The sequence below is a fragment of the Diadema antillarum genome, unplaced genomic scaffold, assembly GCF_040938485.1.
Source record: "Diadema antillarum isolate AM-2024a unplaced genomic scaffold, OU_Dant_1.0 seq00000908_RagTag, whole genome shotgun sequence".
NCBI lineage: Eukaryota > Metazoa > Echinodermata > Echinoidea > Diadematoida > Diadematidae > Diadema > Diadema antillarum.
Genome location: NW_027271765.1, coordinates 198,702 through 219,064, shown reverse-complemented (window position 1 = coordinate 219,064; position 20,363 = coordinate 198,702). Strand labels below are relative to the sequence as shown.

The window sequence follows — 20,363 nt, the reverse complement described above, 5'->3', positions numbered from 1 at the left end:
ATGATGGCATAAAGTGGTTTGGAAAAATTGAAGTAGAATGTAGATATGGCTGCATGAATGTATTTCTGATAAAGGCTGCACATAACATTTTCGTATAGGTTTGTGCACTGTTCCCCAAAGTCTCATAAATTGTTTGCATGTGAACAGAGGTTTATGACTCCACTTCATTTTTTGAAAACTGGAGCAAATATATTTTTAATGTTTGATCACAGCAACAGAAATTTGTCACATAACAAGAACAATCAAACTAAGAGGAGGCAAAAAAAAAAAAAACCCACAAAAGATTGTAATATGGTTGGGAGTGAGGAGAATTTGTAGCTTGCAATGCATAGTGTAAGTTTAATCCATGGACTGCATATTTTACATTCTTTGAATGTGAAATGTGGTTCAAAGTCTCCTGAAAACAAATACTAGAATGCCTATTAGAACTTAAAGGCAAATATGCTGCTGAAATAGGATGCTGATATGATCAGAACCTTCCGTACGAAGGCAGGTTATGGAAAATCCAAGCGACATCAGAAGACGGATTATGAAGTTCTCAGTATTTGACTGTCTGTGTATCATGCACCTGTTTGATAGCATCATCATTCCTTTTTTTTTTTTGTAGCAAGATGAAGCTTTATTCAATATGTGACTGTGCACCTCAAAACGAACATAAAGTCGCACACACTGATTTTGCGTGAGGACTGAAAATAAGTGAAATGGGTCAACCTAGCTGAACTTGACTTTTTCATATTTTCTGAAAGAGCGGGTCTTCCTTTACACTATGCTAAAATTTGGTATCATAAAACGGGCAGGAAAGTGTGTTTTTTTAGCAGTTTATCTCGAACATTTTTGGTAGAATAGTGTGATTAGGTGTGTCTTTAGAATCCCTTTTTTATTTCTGAAAAACCTTGTCCACACTCTCCACTTTCAACTCTAATAACTTTTGAAAGGATAGTGCTACTGCTTTGAAAGTTGGCATTACTTATGGACAGAACGTATTAATGAGGCATGCTAAATTTCAGTTTAATCTAATAATCCCTTCATTGTTGTTACTCTGGTGGTTTACTTCCTGTTTTTTTGTCCCATTCATAGCACAGCTAGCATGGTTTGGTAAAGATTAAGCGCTTGAATAGACACTGTACTTCAGAGCCTCTTTTCTCAGTTCACACTTTTCCTAAGTTTGTGCTTTCTTTCCAATATTTAGATAGGTTAGGAGAGTCCATTTGATTTGAGTTATATATCATTTTAAAGCTTAAAGTCTGTTCTTTCAGAATATGGTCTTAACTAAAAATTCATGTCTGGCGACTTTTTGTTTGTTTTGAGGTGCAGGGTCACATATTGTACTTTTATTTACCAAGATAAATGTTAACTCCCAGCTTCAATTAACCAAGCCTTAGCATTTGCAGGTACTGTATAACCTGTTATTCTTGCGCACAGATATTTTTGTGAATGAGGAGTTGATGGACATTTTTGTGAATAAGGAGTTGATGGACATTTTCGGGAGATGTTGTTTTCGCGATTTTGACACCAACGCTATCATACATTAGTGCACTAATGCCTGTCAGTACGAGATATTTTTGTGTGTCTTTAAATTTGTGGTTCGACAGTGATTAGCGAAATTCATGAAAATTAAACCCTCGCGAAAATAACAGCTTATACAGTGCATATTTGTGTATGTACGTTGGTCCTGGTGGTGCTTACATGAAATGCACGGCTATGTGTATGTATGCATGTGAAATTGTGTGAACGGGAATGTGTTCATGCCTAGATGTGCACAACATGCTTTATCATGGGGGTGGGGAGGGGTGGGGGGGGTAGACGTCACAGTTCGGAGGAAGAGAGGTGTGTAAGGTGCCCCCCTTGGTATATCGCTGGGAGGAATGACGGGGGAATTCGTCAAAGAAGTTCCAGGGCTTAAGGTGGATTAGAGATGGTTGGAGTACATCCTGAGGGGGAAGTACCACCCGTTAAAAAGTGTTAAAACACACATACAGACAGACACATACACACATACATACAAGCAGACACAAGCAGACTCATGAATGAGGTGATTGGAAGCCATCAGCAAAAATGTGGCAAGGTCTTTCATTTTCTCAATTGTCTCATGAAAGAAGATGTATGAAAAGTGAAAAGGTAGGGATTTGGTTAACTGATTTATTGATGGTTCATGTCACAGACAGATTATTGTCCATAAAGAAATAGAATAACTGAACAGTCAAGATTACATAGTTTTGTACCATGAAGTTTATTTTTTCAATGACATAGTCTTTAGTAAATTTTGCAAACTTTTTTTGTTGACTAAATTAAGAATTTGCAAAATCAGATTGAATGAAATGTAACTAGCTAATTTCGTTGTATTTCTGCTCAGCTGTGGTAGTGATATTTCAGATAATTTTTTTTTTGCTGCTGGTAGTGAACTAAGTTTAATATTGAATCTGTGAATGTCTGTTTGTTGAGTGCCTAATGCACAAATAATCTTTCCAGAAAATCATGCTCAAGTTTGTATTCAAAGAAAGACAAATTGTGAAATGGGATCCCTTAAGAATAATTTTTGAACCATAATTCTGAAATATTGATGCTGAGTTATTCAAATGACTCTTGCCTTTTTCTATAGGACATTAGTCATAAAGCAATGTATATTGTGATGATTCATTAGGAAATTATCTAGGAACAGACTGTGGAATGTTGTGCAAGGTGTACACCCTCCCCCCCCCCCCCCCTCTTAAAAGAGTCTAGTCATGTAATCCTGTGCTAAAGGCATACTGCTGCTTCCTCCGAGACACTTGAGAAAAACTTCCCTTACCTCCCAATTTCCTGTGACAGGTTTCCATACTTGGAACATCGCTAGACTCCCCCTGGCCCTACCAGCCCCCCTTCCCTTCCCTCTTCCACGCCGGCCCCGTCTTCACCCCTCTTACCTGTGTCGGTGCGGTAGATCTTCAATGTCCTCTGTCCTTTTCAGCATCAACGTAACCTGTTTGATTATGTCCCCCAGCTCTTCTTATCAAAGCTCTACATTTGACCAATCATTCCACCAATCCTAATAATGCTCTGTTACCCTGAGAGCAAATCTTAAACATGTGTTTTATACCACTGCCATCCTATTTGATATTTGTGTAATCATGTAGTATAAACCTATTATATAAATTTGTCATAGTTGAAACAAATAAATAGTAGGTCATATTATTGTTTGATCTTTGTAGTTTGGAGATTGGTATAATTTTTGTAGATTGGTGGTGAGGGTGATAGTTTCTACTGCAAAATATGAAATGGCCTAGTGAGATGGTGTTCTGCTATTTGTGTTCTGCTGTATTAGTATTGTTTCAGTAATATCAGTCAATATCTGTCTGAGTATGATATTAATATCAAATTGATTGCTGCGGTAGCATTCACATACCTTTAATATAAACATGATTATCATTTCCAATCATAGAGGAAAAGGCAACATTCTACTCTTGTTTCAATTAGCTCTCTATCAAAAGATATTGGATACCCCCCCCCCCCCCCAACAAACAAACGTACAGTAGGATATGTATTTCACTTCTTATCTACCAGTAATCCTGTATGGAAGTATAGTCATCCCTCGTCATACTTTGAGCTCTCTTTCTGATGCTAGACTGCCTCATCAGGATCATTTTATTATTCATTCTATCTCACTATAGTGTTCTGCTGGTCAACCTTCTCGATTTACCAGGTTTAAAAACCACTACAGTCATATTTTACAAAAGATCACATTGTGTTAGATCGAGAAAGGGCCGATGACTTGATCATAAACTTCTCAGATATATATGTGTCTCCTCTTCTGCTTCCTTTGTTCCAAACGTATCTTTCCAATCTGTCGGATTTGTCTCTGCCTGAATCTCTCTTTACCCCCAAACCCCCACCTTAACCCCGCCCCATCCAACCATCCCTCTTTGTTTTCCAATGTGAGCCATATATACAGATCTGAGGTTTAAGATGTCTGATGGTTATCATTTCACATGAGAGTCTGAGTGTATGATTCTTTGATAATACACATCAGAATGAGTAACCCATGATATCTTTGTATCTTTGTTTTGAAGCTCAGTATATTACAACTTCAAGATTGAGTGGTAACCCCATGCTCCAAACACCCCCCCCCCATCTTTAGCCGAGTACTGTATATTCCAAGTATTTCACAAGGTTTTTTATTTCATGAATTTCTCGAGTCGAATGCGCTTTATTAATTTAACAAGGAAATTTTTAACTCTGATCTCAACGTGAATGCAAACTGCACATGTACATTTTTCCGTTCATTACTGTACTCCATGATGGCGAATTCAACTACTCATGAAATTGTCGGGAAGTCCCGATTCACAAGAGATTAAACTCACTAAATATATGGCGTATACAGTACATCAGGCCCATATATGCACATTGATGGGCCAAGTCTTGTGTGTGATATCAGATAGTATCTCTGAGAAGCTAGCAGCTTGTGAAGAAAGTTTAACCTTTTCATTCCTTTTTCTCTTCCATGATTTGATTACTGACTGTGTCTACTTGGCATACACATGTACAGGGCATGCAAAGGGCTTGTGAAGATACAGAAGCTGGGGAATTTAGTGAGGCAACCATGATTGGTTGGACAGGTCTGGTCACAAATTTCAATTTGATGACATCCATTTTTTTGAGGAGGGGGGGGGGGGGAGGGAGGGGGTGTTTTTTGTGTGTTGGGAGTGATTTTTAGGAGAAAACAATGACTTTGCAGTATTTATGTCATGTTTTATTGCACACTTCTCATGATTAAACATGCACTAGGCAACTGACTGGCACCGAAAAGAACAGGGATGATAATCAGATGTGTCTGTCGAAACAAGAATACTGCTCTAACTTCATCCATTTTTGTTTTCTTGTTTTTCTCCCCCCCCCCCCCACTTTTTTGGTCTCTCCTTATCTGCCTCTCTGTCTAAAATTCTCCAATCTTTGTCTTTTCTCTGTTTTGTTTTCTTGGACTTCAACGCTGTATCTTTTCTTCTGCTTTTGCTACTCACAATTTGTCTCTCTCTGCCTTCGCCCCACCCCCTCCCCCTACTCTCTATGTGTCCTCTCATGATCTTCTGCTCTCTCTGCCGTTCTCTGCCCGTTTCCCGCACTTCCCCCCAAACCTTTTCCTCCATATCATGTCTTGATATCAACTCTCTAATGCCTCATTTCTATTTCTGCTCGTGTGCTCCCATCATTTTCCTCTTACATGTCATTTTTTTTTCTTCTTTTCTTTTTTGTGGTTTGTTACTCACTTTTTCGTTTCCACCTCTGGTTCTTTTGTTCGTCTTTGTCTGCGTATGTTTGACGTACGTCCTCTGTCTGTCTATCGGTATACCCTGTTGTCATTTTTCTTTTCCCTCTCCTTCTCTCTCTCTTACCCCCTTCCCCCCTCCTTCCCCCCCCCCATCTATCTGTTCTTCCTCCACTGGGGGGTTTTTCCATTCCACCCTGCAGCTGGGACGTTTTCCACGGGTGCGATGCAGGGCGCGCAGCAGGCAGTGACTACAGGCACCGCTCACCAGGGACACCAGCCTCCACTGGTAAGTCGGTCGGCACTCACTCACGTATAGAATGCTCTGCTGATTTTGTTACCCTAAAACCTGTCCAAAGAACTTAAAGGGATAGTATAGTATTAGTTCAGATGAGGATTCAGCTTCTTACTCCTTGCGAGATACTTTATAAAATGTTAAACAGCATACAATTCTGAGAGGAATCCGAAGTTTATTTGATGAAAATCAGCTTTGAAATGGCTGAGGTATCCAAAAACAGTAAAACAAAGTGATCCTAATGCAAGGTGGGTCCCACCTTTTGTTAGGATTGCTTTGTTTTGGATATTTCAGCCATTTCAAAACCAATTTTCATAAATAAACTTTTTATTCCTCATAGAATTATATGCTCTTTCATATTTCATTGAAGATTTCTCAATTATCTCACAAAAAAAAAAAAATGTTGGAAACTTGAAGCCCCATCACAACCAGAACTATACCATCACTTTAAGGATTTGTACCAACATGCACAACAACAGCAACCACAATGACAGGCTCAGAGAGAGAGAGAGAGAGAGAGGGAGAGACAGACAGACAGACAGACAGATAGACAGAGAAGGTAGACAGATGTACAAAACTTGACATCATTAATCTTCTTGCCAATCATTTGTCTTCCGAAGTGGATTTGGATGACTTTAGTTTCATCTCACTCGCCCCTAATTACTGGTCCTTGAAACGATGGGCGTGTTATAGTTGTCTCGTCAGGATTTCTGTTTCGTTCGTTGTGTGTTCGTTCATTTCTTTTACTTTCATCAGGGCTCTAGAGCTCCACCGCCCTGACCCCTGTATTAAAACAACAGTCATATGCAGTATATTTCCAGTGATGATGAGTGCTGATGTGGATTTGGATGACTTTAGTTTCATCTCAGTTGCAGTGATTTTGTGCATCCTGTGGACAGGTTGTTTTCCTAATTTGTGATTACGTATGTAGTGCAAAATTAATGTTACTGCTTATTAAAAAAACAAAAACAACTATTCATTGATTTTGATAATGCCTTTTTTTATGTGTCGCATATTTTTCGATCTGTGATACTGAGAATGAAATGTTAATTGGTCAGTGTGTTGATTATCTACGGATGTACAGATGTACTGATCATCAAAAAAAAGATAAAGGAAAGGAGAGAGAAAGAGATAATTTTATGTTGATAGCAGGGACATGACATTAATGGGGTCTAAGAGGAAACAGTTTCCCAAGTTAAGTGCCAGTAATTATATTTATCTGCTGCGTGTTTTGAGTGCCAGACAGCTTTCGGAATAAACACCATACAGCTTTCCGAATGCTCTGCTTGATATGCAAAAACGATTAATCATCAGTATGGAGGTTTTGTTCATTCCGCTCAATGGATCTTTGTATCATCTGCATTGTTTGTTTTGTTTGGTATTGGACATCTAAATGTGCAGAAGGGCGCTCGCTTTTTAATCAGAAAAAAAAGTAATTGAGCAGGGATGAAACGTACAGGTACTTCACTTGTGAATGAACTGATCATGTTGCAATTCAGGCTCTGCAGTGACCACCTCAAAGCTGACTTAAAATTTTGCCTTGAATCTTTGATAATTCATGCAAAAGCAACTAAACAAGCAATGGAGCAAGCAATAACTGGATTGCAACAGAAACAAGTGTCACAGTATCTGAACGTTATACTGGAATGACAGCACAGGTAGATTTGGAGGGGATTTGGTGGGGTGGGGAGGGGGGTGGGGAGAGAAATGGCAGCAAATTTGTCAGAGATGTCCAAATGAAAAGAAAAAAAAAATATGGAAGTGAGTGCCTGTTGCCTTGGAGATGAGCCAAGGTACCATCCTGCAAACTCCAAATTTTTGAAAGGAAATGATGTCACTTTTAAATGCTCCTGATTAGAGAGAAAGGGAGAGAGAGAGATCTATGGAGATATGATAGAGAAGAGATTGACAGAGAGAGAGAGAGGGAGGTCGAGAGCTATATACTCAGTAGGTAGAGAGAGGGAGAAAGTGTGAGAGCAAGCACAAGGGTAGAAGTGCACCAGCGCCTGTGGTAGAAATGCCAGTGTACAGTGTATGTGTATATGTTAGCCGAGATAGGAGTGGATAATGACAGAGCAGAAGTTGAACTCCGTGGACTGCGGAGCAGAGGGATGACACGTGAGTATGACAGCAGGTGTGCACTAATTTGTGTGTGTTTGTGTCTGTGTGTCTGTGTGTCTGTCTGTCTGTTTCTGTTGCTGTATGTATGAGTTGGAATGGTGGGGGGGGGGGCAGACGATATGGCTCAAAGGGTTGTGGGTCATTCTGTCGCTTCATAGGAATGCTATCCGACAGACCTGGCAGTTGAATCATATATGTCAACCCATCATGCCTCCTACACTTCAGGCTACTTTTGTGCTCTCAACATACCCCTTTGGTACTTTGATGTCGATAAGTGATTTTCTGGAGATGATGCCGTCTGTCGTCAAAAACCACACTTCGTATGTATACCTTCAACCTGAAGCATATGTCTATTGTACATTTGTATATGCAGGTAGGATGCAACGTTTTGTCGGAAATACATGTTTTTTGGGATTGGGAAAGTCACTTACATTTGTACTACCCAAAGTAGGGACATATGTTGAATGTGCAACATACAATAGGTTAAGTGTAAGTAAGCCTGTTGAACTAGAATAATGATAATAAGTTGGGTTAGAATAGATTATGCGTCACTGTTATTGCCTTCACCATGAAGTAAATATTGTATTGTTCGGTGAAAAATATATCAGCTGCATTCATTGAATGTGAAGAACTTCTGCTATCTCTGTTCCACAAAAAGGAAAAGATATGGGGATTGTGGCTAATATATGCATTTATGTGTGTAAATGTTTGTATGCGTGTCTCAGAAATATGCAGGACACTTTGTACGAAGTCCGAAATGAGTTGGCTCTATCAGGGCAAGAGTCATGCAGGCATTTCATGTCATGTACGAGGGAATTTTATCTGTCTACCATTCGTCTTTTGGCTCAGTTTACATACAAGTATCTGTCAAAACTATTAGCTGCTGATCAGATATTAATTTCTCTTCTACTGAAACTTACCCTTGTTGAGAGACACTCTGGTAGTATAGGTAAATTAGAAATTAATTGACCGCTATTTGTCGCGCAGCTTTCATATATCAAACCAGTATGTGACAGACTGTCACTACGTACAGCAATCCTTGCAAAATAGTCTCACTCATATTTTTTGGTGAGATGTGTGAAACTTTCTAATCTTGAAGAGTATGTAAGTTGAGTAGAGAAAAATGTGATACAGTGTATAAACCTTCAAGTGACTTTAATATATTCCTGGGCCTAAATTTCTTTTAATCATGTTGGTACTACAATACATTGATGTACAAGTGCAAAATTGGATGCAAGCATGACCACCTAAATCAACCAGAGTGTAACGGCGGTGGAATCATGTGTGTGTGTGAATTGTCCTGTCAGCTGCTACACATGTATGCTTAGATTGCCTTATTTGCGTGATAATTAAGACGGGACATAAATATCCTCCAGAGAAGGTTTTTTCCATGTATAAATAGGCATGCAAGCCACCTGCCTGTGGGTATGTTTCTAAGTTGGCAAGACTAGTCTATTCTAGGCTATTGGATCAAGCATGTCTCCACATCATTGTTTGAGAGCATGCGGCTATGATGGGTATGCACTGACATGTACAAGTACACTGTGTGTTCTGGTTTTTAATAGGACCACTTTCTTTTGCTTTGTTTTTTTTTGATATCTCAACCATTTCAAAACCGATTTTCATCAAATAAACTTTGAATTTCTCTTTGTTTCAATAGAATTGCATGCTCTTTCGTATATTAATCATGAGTGGTTTCTGATTATCTCGCAAAAGTTAAAATCTGAATCCCCATTTCAACCAAAACGAAATCACCCCTTTAAACGCCAAAAGAGGTGAACCTTGGCTTTAGAATGACTTGTAACTGATCAAAATTGGATTATCCTAACCCACCAAAATAGAAAAAAAAATAATCCCAAAAAAAAAAAAAAAAAAATGGCAAATTGAATGTGCAGGAATGCTACCTTTAAAAAGGGGCTTTGTAGTTAGGTCCTTATTCCAGCACACTGAACTCTCCCTTTATTTTGCTTGGAAAAAAACAAGAAGGTTGTAAAACCCTGTGGCAACTACTATGAAGGGATTATCAGACTAACACATAACTTCCTGCACTCATTAATAGTACACCAATTATGAATGTGATTTAAAACTATATAGCTCAATTTCACACGAAAGCATGGGTGGAGAATGTAGAAAAACAGACAAAAAGGTTTGCAAAAACACTATCAAAAGCTTCACTCTAAGTTAATTTTAATGCCCCCAAACTTGAAATGTACAGTAGATAGGATAACCCTATCAGAAAACACTGATATCCATTAATATCATCTGCTGTGTTAACCTAAACGCATTGTATTTAGACCTACAGGAAAATCAACTGGGACAATTTTTCCTTTTTTTTTATGGGTTTATGATGCAGAGTCAGATATTTTGATATCACCCAACTGACTCTTTCCTTGTCAATTTAGAATAGGCAAATCAAAGCAGAAGAGTTTCAGTTTCAGTTTGTTTTATTTATCCACTTGTACAAATAAGAAATGTGATAGATCTACAACAATTTAACTATGATATGACAATTCAATGATAACCGAATTTGCTCATAACATAGAAAGACATACAGGTACATGAAAGAAATAACATATACGTGAATGTGTAAACATTACATGTTTTTAGGTACAAGTAGAGGAGACCACTATTAAACAAAGTAAAACCATTTATATTTTTCTAATGCCGAGTTTGGAATTTTTAAGTGGCTGTTTGTTTGTGTGTGTGTGTGTGTGTGTGTGTGTGTGTGTGTTTTGGGGGATAAGTTGTGTGTAGAAAACAAACACAGTTGAATTCACAATGAATCCATGAATGTCTGGTATTACGAACCATGAATGCCGTTGAAATGATATCTACCCTGTTCACTTGTATCCAATGTTGATGACTGCAGTGTGTGTGTGTGTTTGCCCCACACATCCTATATAGGCCCCTGACTGCACAGGGCTGCAGTAATTGATTGTAAAATTTGATTCCAATCTAACCTCACTAGCCACCTGTGTGGCGAGCAACATCACAGCCAGTCGTAGATTATTTTTTTTTTTTTTTTTTTTTTTAGTGACACAGGGGGCCTCACTGACGAGATAATTGATTGAAGAAGGATTTCAAGCGGGAGAGGTGTGAAAACTTGCTGTGAATTTAATAAGGAGGTAGTGTGCAAGCAGGTGTAGAGCCGGAAGAAAGAAGGCAGCATGACTGTGTATGTGCGAAACTTGAAAGGGAGTTGGATATTGTCTGCACTATTAAAGGAACTGCTGGATGGTGGTTTGTTGGAGGAGGAGATGGAAAGACTGTGTGAGTGGAGATGCAGATGCCTTTGGGCAGTGGAGGTGGAGATGGGGCAGTGGGGAGGGGGAGGGGGGCAAGTATTGCATAAGAGCAAGATCCATGCAAGCTGCAGCCACACCACAATCAGGAGTGGAATATATTGGTTTTGAATTTAGGCAGAGAAGGAGCGGCAGAATGAGGAAGTTGTTTAATTGAAGCGATATACAAATCTCACTGTATTCCCTCTCTCTCCTCTGGTGTATCTTTGGTGTCCCTGATGTAGAACTCGGCCAAGCAGCCGGGCATGACCTCAGCTCAGCTGAACCTGATGACCAACATCCAACAAGGGTTCACCGCCATGGAGGAAGCTAGAAACGACCTGGGCACGCGGGCAGAGATCCCGCCCCTTGGCTCTGACCAGGTAGGGTAACAATGAGCTCTAAAAACATTTTTGTTTTGATCGTGGTTTCACTGGTACTGTCGATGGCAAAAAGTTATTTGTCAATCTCTAACTCAATCCACCACCATCTCTCGAAAACCTCACAAACTTTACTTTTTAAAGTACAGGTCTCCTTGATATGTTTACATAATTTTTATATCATTCTTTGTAAGTTGAGGCATGTGAGGATAAAGACTTGCTCTCTTGAAGCAACGTGAAAACTATTTCATCTTGAGTTATTGTTTATAAACTTCAAAGGGGACTGAAAGCTGAATATTTGGTGGATTGAATGAAAATCAAAAATATCAGTAAAGTTTGAGTGAAGTCAGACAATCCAATAAAAAGTTGTGAATTTTCAGTTTCAGTTACACTGTCACTGGAAGACTTCAGCAATTTGGAATGTCACCACAGGACAATCATATGAAAAAGAAAATTAATTCCACAAAATGTAATATTTTGTGAAGGTACACATTCCTTCCATTTTTTACTGACATATGTTCTGTGTGATATCATTCCCCATGCCTTCTGAAAGAGGTACAGTATCAAAGCCAAGTGCTCTATATGCTAGAAAAATGTAAAATAATGTTGTTTTCTTAACATTCAGGCATCCATGCAGTGGCGACAGAACGCCATGGACGTCAACAAGCAGAACATCCAGTCCCAGCTGAGCGCCATGGCCGCGGCCACGGCGGGCATCATCAGCGAGACCTCGGGCAGCCCAGAGGACACCGACTACACCGCCGTCGGTTCCCACGTCACCACCATGTAAGCCACCTGCCCCCTGTCATTCCGTGCAGATCTTTATCAGATTCGATCTGAGCCTTATTTTCCTTTCAAATAAAAGGAATGTGGTCTTTGGCAGCCAACAAATTGAATGTATGTGTTGGTGCCCATGTGAGTGTCAACGCTTCGTTGATTGCCAAGCTTCTGCTGTTTTCTTTCCTGATTTTTTTTTTTTCAATAAGATTTGTCTGTTTTGCCTTTTGGCTTGTTACCAGTTTCAAGTTTCGATACCATGGGCCAAGATTTTATTCATCATGCCCACTGAGAAGAATACCAACATGTACACATATACCATAGCTACAAAAGCTCTTAAGATACATCTATATTTCAATTTGTCATTCTTTGGAATCAGTTCTGTGAAGGAGAGTGAGCAGAAATTTTGAATGATTGCCTGGGGAATTGTCACCAAGACCCAAGACCATCCTTCCCACAATTTTGATTCCTCTCGATTACATGATGATTGAAAAAAAAAACAAAAAAAACAACAAAAAAACCTGTAAAGGAAAGGGGATGCATTGTACAAGAGATGTAATCTGCACTGACTTGCCATGAAAAAAACAAACATATTTTTATGTTTGTATCTTTTTAAGTGTTTTGTTAATGAGTGATAGGCATCAGCATCAATTGAAGCAATCCTATCGACACTTTCTTGGAGTAGGTCACTGAATATGTAAAAAACATGCCTTTGCAAATCATTGTTGGTGACATGAATTTTCAAGGAAAGATTTAGGGCCCATCACTGCCTATTAAAATAGTTGCTTGTTATTCTGAGCATTTCATGTTGGATTATTGGTTATTTGATATATGATATCCACAGAAGAAATAATGCTGATCTCAGAGAGAGATTCCAGGCAGAAGGAGGATACCACATGTAATCAGAAGATGTAATACAGTTGTTATATGCCCTAAAGCTGAGAGCCAGTGAAACCTAGGATTTTGCTCATTGAATCTTGATGCCTATTTCCATCTTCAAGTTGATTATCATTGCGACATGAAAGATTTCCAAATGAGAGTTTTCACCGGTGTAATTAGTATCCATCTACAGAAGGCCAGCACAAGAATGATGTGACTTCTTGTTGTTGTGTTATTTTATACTTTTTTTTTGTAATTTATCACCAGTAAAAATACCCTCCCCCCCCCCAAAAAAAAAAAAAAATGACAATAATAATCCATCCTCTATTTGCAGCTCTTCCAACCTGACTGAGATGACCAAGGGGGTGAAGATGCTTGCCGCCCTCTTGGGCAACGAACAGGACAGTGAGAAGCTGCTGGGGGCCGCCAGGAATCTCATGGATGCCTTCTCCGATCTCCTCAAGTGCGCCCAGCCAGACAGTCAAGAGGTACATTGTACAATGTACAGTCGGGAGTCATGGCAACGAGCACTGTGCGAGAAGCGCAAGCTGCGTAATGAAATCCTGATTTACTCTTGATACACGTACAGTGTAGCTTGCTGTGGGGAAAGTAATCTTATTGTTTCCCCCCCCCCCCCCCCCCCCCCCATCTTGTGTGGAAAAAATGGTTGATCTTGTGCCATTTGAGCCCGTGAAACTGACAGGTTATCAGATGAAGGAAAGGATAGCTGTTGGTGTGAACACCTTTGCCAAAAGCAAAATGATGGGAGATTACAATTGAAAGAAGTTTTTTAGTTCACATTTTGTAAAGTTTTGCCATAGATAAAGTTTTTGACTACACAGTTGTGCAGGTTTCTTCAGACCGAGGCTAATTTTGCTGTAGGTAGGGAAGTTATGAATCCTGTAGTGCTCTAGGAGGGTTTCTCCAATCAGAAAAGCCTTAGTGAAGTACACTGTATGTAAAGTATCACATTCATTCTGCCTATCAAAGATACAACAACAAAATTGTCTTGAGTGTTCGCATATTAAGGAAAGCAAACTTATAAAATTGCTTATCTCTCTTTCTTCAAATATGCATGTCACCAGAATATCAGATACAATGTAGCTTTGAGTTCAATCTGCATGACCTGTACTTTCAGCGTGTGCAGTGTCAATGACATGTCTTATCATGTCTGAATTTACTTATTCTGTAATGCACATAATATATGAAACTGACAGGTTATCAGATGAAGGAAAGGATAGCTGTTGGTGTGAACACCTTTGCCAAAAGCAAAATGATGGGAGATTACAATTGAAAGAAGTTTTTTAGTTCACATTTTGTAAAGTTTTGCCATAGATAAAGTTTTTGACTACACAGTTGTGCAGGTTTCTTCAGACCGAGGCTAATTTTGCTGTAGGTAGGGAAGTTATGAATCCTGTAGTGCTCTAGGAGGGTTTCTCCAATCAGAAAAGCCTTAGTGAAGTACACTGTATGTAAAGTATCACATTCATTCTGCCTATCAAAGATACAACAACAAAATTGTCTTGAGTGTTCGCATATTAAGGAAAGCAAACTTATAAAATTGCTTATCTCTCTTTCTTCAAATATGCATGTCACCAGAATATCAGATACAATGTAGCTTTGAGTTCAATCTGCATGACCTGTACTTTCAGCGTGTGCAGTGTCAATGACATGTCTTATCATGTCTGAATTTACTTATTCTGTAATGCACATAATATATGAATCCATGCTACATTGTTCATGTACCTGAAAGATGTCACAATAATGTTAACTTCTACAATGATGCCGTTCTTCCCTGTCACAGCCACGCCAGAACCTGCTCGGTGCCGCAAACCGTGTCGGCGAGACCCAGAATGCACTGCTGCGATGCATGGGCACCACTGGAGACGTGGATCCAGGATTCCAGGTGAACTGATTCAATTTTGATTTTGATTTTTTGATTTGGGTTGGAATTTGCTGTCTCATATGATCAGAAGAGTAAAGAGTGAGTGCGCAGTGACATAAATGTGAATGGAAGAGAAAAGATTAGTGTACAGAGGTCTGTCACACTGTATGATTGCAGGATCATGATAGGTGTGGAGCTTCAAACAGAAAGGACTTGGAACTAGGAAATAATCGGTTAGATTGTTCAACTGGAATGCAATAAGAATTGGTTTACATTGTATGTTAGGTGTTGAATGAAACATTGGAGAATGTATTCATCGTTTTCTTTATGTTTCAGGTGTTTCAAAGTTAATTTGGAGGTCAAATTCTGTCACTACTCTCTGAGATTGTCAGACTGGATTGCAATATTGATGCAACTGAAGTGTTGAATAAAGCAATAGGGAAATCAATTCATTCAATATTTTCTTTGTATTTTGGGTGTTTGGAATTCTGAGATGTTAATTTCAATGTCAATTTTCTGTCTCTTCAGGATGCTCTCCTGGCCCTGGCCAAGGCTGTTGCCAACGCCACTGCTTCCCTGGTGCTGAAGGCTAAGAATGTGGCCAGTAAGACTGAGGACTCCGAACAACAGAGTAGGGTCATCGGCTCAGCCACGCAGTGCGCCCTCAATACCTCGCAACTCGTTGCTTGCACAAAGGTATGTTGGTAGCATCTTGCCTTTGCTATTCCACTTTTATTCAGTTTTTGTAGAAGCTTAAGCCCAGTTAGTGAAAAGGCCACACATTGATACAAAGTAAATAGTCCTTGTTCTGTTAATGTATGAGTGCATAGTGCAAGATGTACTGTAACACACATTAAGAGAACCTCTCTTGCACAGTACAGGGGTAGGGCATACAAGTGTATTCCTCTGTGCGAAAAAGCTTATGATAGTGTTGTCCTCCGCATTAATCAAAATTGTATTCATTTTACCAAACAGCGTTTTGCATCCAATATATCTATGAACTGTGTATTTTTCTTTTTGTTTATCATATCATTACTTTCTTGAAAATATCACATTACATTTTTGTGTGAAAGAAATGCAGAAAGGTATCTGCAAACGAACATGTAGAGCTTCGCCTAGTAACATTTAGCGGGTGTGTCCCCTCAAAGCTGAGATGCAGACTTACATCTACATCTGAAGCTATGAAATCTGTTTTGTCCAGATGTGCTTTTTGAATCATTCCTCTCTACAAGGTCAATCAATTTTGAAGGGTGATTTGTATGTTTTTGGTTTGCCATCATTGTTCCATTAAAATTCGGGTGCATTCTCTGAGCATAAATACATTAGCTTGTTTACAGATGCCACATTTAATGCCGTACTCACCCACAGTGCCCATCATCACTCTAAAGGTCATGAAGTTTAACAAAATACGGAATGTTTACAGAAAACAAAACTAAACAATCCAAAAACCTCCAGAAAAAGGAGATAGATATGCTGAGATCCTTTTATTGAGAGAGTCACAAATGAAAAGGGGTAGTCGATTCTTTTCTGTTGTGTGGTGTTTCCCCCTGAAAGCATTATGTGAATGTTCTGTTATAGGGCAAGTCGCATGTACCCTTTTGTTGGTATTAATCACATGACTTTACCCCCCTCTTGCCAGGTTATCGCGCCCACCATCAGCAGCCCAGCTTGCCAGGAGCAGCTGGTGGAGGCGGCCAAACTCGTGGCCAAGTCTGTCGAGAATGTGGTGGATGCCTCACGGGTGAGGACCAGAGGGGACTCCGTGGGGGGAAGGGGGGAAAGAGGGAGGGGGTAGAGCAGGTGTAGATATGGTGGTGTGTAACCATGGTGAAGGTGATGTCAGATGGAGGTGGGGTGGTGGTAGGGGGGGAGGAGGGTAATGATTAGGGGATCACTTTGTTGTGCCTCTCCCCTGAAAGATGACGGAGCCATGATCCCTTTCATGTTGGCGTGATATTTGCCCTTTTGCTGTATCTCCCATCAGATAATAAGCGTCTCATGATTGTAAAAACACAGGGCTAGGACTCAGCATTACTATATGCTAAAGCAATTTGATGTGTGTACATTTGACATGTTTCACGTATCTAAAGACAAGTTTTTCTCTGTTTATTTCACATTGAAAACTAGCAACATGTGTGTTACAGTGTTAGAATTGTAATCGGTTTGATATGTATTTTCAAATGTACATAATAGTCCTAAGGCACTCAGAATTTGTGTACATATCCTTGTCAGAATTCTGCATAGTGTAAACTTTGAATCAAATTTAAAGCTAGATTTTGAAAATGATCGATTTAATTTTGTTTAAATAACTTAAAACAATCCTCATAAAAATTTGATTTTTGTAGCTTAAGATTTCCAGTAATGAAGCCTACTCTGAGCATATTGCCGATGGCCACAATATTGAAAAAAGATATTAATATCCACTTGATGACTGCTAGTGTGTATGAATCAAAGTGAATACTCTTGCATGCCAAAACGAAAAAGCAAGTGAAGCATGGAATTCACTTGAGAAGATTCCCCTGACTCCCCCTTGCAGCAAGCCACCGATGACGAAAACCTGCTCCAGGACCTCGGGGAGGCGGCCACGGCTGTCACCAAGGCGCTCAACAACCTGCTGCAGCACGTCAAGCAGGGCACGGGCAGCCACCGCGCCCAGCCGCTCTACGACGAGGCCTGCGACCGCATCGTCACCGCCACCGACAAGCTCTTCAGCAGCGTGGGCAACGCGGCCGAGATGGTCAAGCAGGCCAAACTCCTGGCTATGGTGAGTCCTCGGGTCGTCCAGGCTTGTGGTCAGTTCGATGTTGTCTATGATATTGGAAACCACCAGCAAATGCTATGGTACATGTATGCACAAGGACATTGCACAGATGGACATCTTTATGTAGTGCTTATATTAATTATGAATCAAATTTTGGGATGAATTATAAATCTATCGAGTTAGTGAGGATTGAATTATTTAATCCCAATCATGGCAGTTTTTGTTGCATAAAATGATTACTCACACTCGTCATGCCACATTTATTTCTTGTCCAGAGGTACATTGTACACTGTACTTTATATACGTGTGAAATTCGTGCACGTTTAACTCACTGGCACAGAAAGAGGTGATTAATCAAAACCTACTCCAGCGTATTGTTGAAGGCCACAGAATTGTTTTTGGTCTACTTTCTTTCCTCTCTCTCTTTATCTCCACTCAGTGAGTGGTGACGTGAATACATCTTCTTAGTATGTCCTATTGTTTAGACAGTCATTTCTGAGGCCATTATCCTAGTTGCTGTTGCTTATGATTATGGTCTTCTGTATTTCTGTTATATCTAGAGTTGCTTAGTTTGTCTTGTGAATGGCAGGTACACAGGATTATATGTTTGCTTATATGCATGAAATGATGCGTACTTGTTTTCATTTTGCATTTTTATAGAATAGTGTTGGATATTTGAATTGGTAATTTATGTGATTCAACTGTAAGATCAGATAATATTGTGCTCAAGTAGTTCGTTGAATTGACTTTGTATCACATTTGTGTATGAAAAAGAAATTCAGATATATAATAAAGTCAATACAATACAATACAATACAATACGATACAATACAATACAATACAATACAATACAATACATCACAATACAATACAATTAAAAGTTAATGATGTCAGCTTGAAGACTCAAATATGTATGAGTTGAAGTGAGCTTCTTTTTTTTTTGCCCAATGATTTGCATGGGACAAAGTGAAGCATTCAATTCACTTGAGAAGATTTACCTGATGATGACATTTCTCCCTCACACCCCCCTCCCCCTTCCCCCTTCCCTCGCCCCTCGCCCCTCCCGTTCCCTCCTCTAGGCAACGTCCCAGCTGGTGAATGCCATCAAGGGCGAGGCGGAGGATGTGGAGGGCGACTCCCAGAAGAGGCTCCTCGGGGCTGCCAAGCAGCTGGCCGATGCCACAGCTAGGATGGTTGAAGCTGCCAAGGTTTGTTTCGCCCTTTTTTGTGATTGGGGGGTTTTCGTAAATAAATGTTTTATTCATTTATTTAAAAAAAATTTTGTCTCCTCTCGCATGCCTCCGTCGATTAAGATCATGCAATACTTTTAAAGCTGTTATTTTCACATACAGATATTTCTGCAATAGAGGAGGTCACAAAACATTTTCATATGATATTGTTTTGCAAACTCACACCAAGGCTATCTTAAGTGAAAGAACGCCAGTTCGTAAATTTAATGCGATCAGGTGGAGTTATTTATGTGTGTTGTCAAATTTGCAAAAATTGAACCCTCACAGAAATAAGAGCTTTTACACTAGCTTCAAATGAAGGTCTTCTGCATTTTTTTCTCTTGTCTTTTGCCATTTGTTCAATCTCCCACATATTTCTCTCTCTCAAGATCATGTATTCATGTTTATACAGATTAATTGATTGATGCTGTGGGATCACACTTTGTTACATTCTCTTTTCATTATGCATCGAAGAATGTATGTTGTTCATGTTTGACTGTTTGGAAAAGAATTCAGAAATAAAAGGGAATCAAATCAAATCAAGTTTGGTGTAACATCCGACCACTTATGAATGTGGTCATGGTGTTGATCATTCTCTGTATCTCCCGTACTACATTTGCATTTAACATCCAGTCTGATTCTACATATATTCATGTAGAAACTGTGTCTTTTTTCCTCTCCCCCCCTCCCAACTTTTACTGAGAATGAACAAATGAATGAATGATTATTATTTGCATACATTTAATGAATGTCATCCCTTTGGCTGTAGCCATGAGAACTGTAAAGCTTTCCACAGGCATTACTGTAAAAGTGGAAATTCTCACAGTTTTGAAATTTTTGTGTATTTTGCGCAACCAGAAACTACTCATGAAAATAAAAAGCAGGCAAATATTTTTGCATGTCATATGTTCCAATAGTTGATGTCTTGATTCCGCAGAATTAAAAACATATGAAACTCATCTTACCCGGTCCAGCGAAAAAAATTACTTGTGTGAAAATACCCATTTTTACAGTACCCAATGCTTGTCATACAGGGCACCATGCTATTAAATTGTAGACATAATACAATGTTTACCTACCCTCCCCCCCCCCCCCCCAAGAAGAAAGAAGAAGAAAAAAAGCTTCAAGGTAAATAGAATGACTTGATATTGGATGTGAAATTGTTTTGACAGTGTGTTGTTCCGCCTACTCCCACAGTTATGCGCCGGCAGCCCCAATGATCCAGTACAGCAGCAGCGCCTGCGTGATGCGGCTGAAGAACTGCGTGCTGCCACCAACGCCGCAGCGAACAACGCCCTCAAGAAGAAGCTCATCATCAAGCTGGAGGTAGGACAGTGCTGTTGCTTTTTATTTTTCTGGTTGTAGAGACTTTAGATTTGACTCCATCCTAGAGCACTATAGTACAATGTTGTTCAGCGGGATTATTGTAATGGTGGCATTAAAGGGATAGATACATCTCACAAATATGTGACATTGATATAATGTATGTAGAAAAAGAATGGTTACTTTTGATTAT

At 39.5% G+C, this 20,363-nt stretch overlaps 1 protein-coding gene across 1 annotated transcript in view; it reads left to right on the top strand.

The window, feature by feature from the left end:
• LOC139741162 (talin-1-like) overlaps positions 1-20,363 on the top strand; it is a 188,767-nt gene that overhangs the window by 91,967 nt on the left and 76,437 nt on the right. The window contains exons 15-24 of the mRNA XM_071651752.1: positions 5,443-5,528; positions 11,182-11,319; positions 11,942-12,102; positions 13,307-13,460; positions 14,777-14,878; positions 15,386-15,553; positions 16,497-16,598; positions 17,394-17,621; positions 18,698-18,826; positions 20,045-20,173. Of these exons, the coding sequence (XP_071507853.1) occupies positions 5,443-5,528; positions 11,182-11,319; positions 11,942-12,102; positions 13,307-13,460; positions 14,777-14,878; positions 15,386-15,553; positions 16,497-16,598; positions 17,394-17,621; positions 18,698-18,826; positions 20,045-20,173 (1,397 nt within the window). The remainder of the gene's footprint in view (positions 1-5,442; positions 5,529-11,181; positions 11,320-11,941; positions 12,103-13,306; positions 13,461-14,776; positions 14,879-15,385; positions 15,554-16,496; positions 16,599-17,393; positions 17,622-18,697; positions 18,827-20,044; positions 20,174-20,363) is intronic.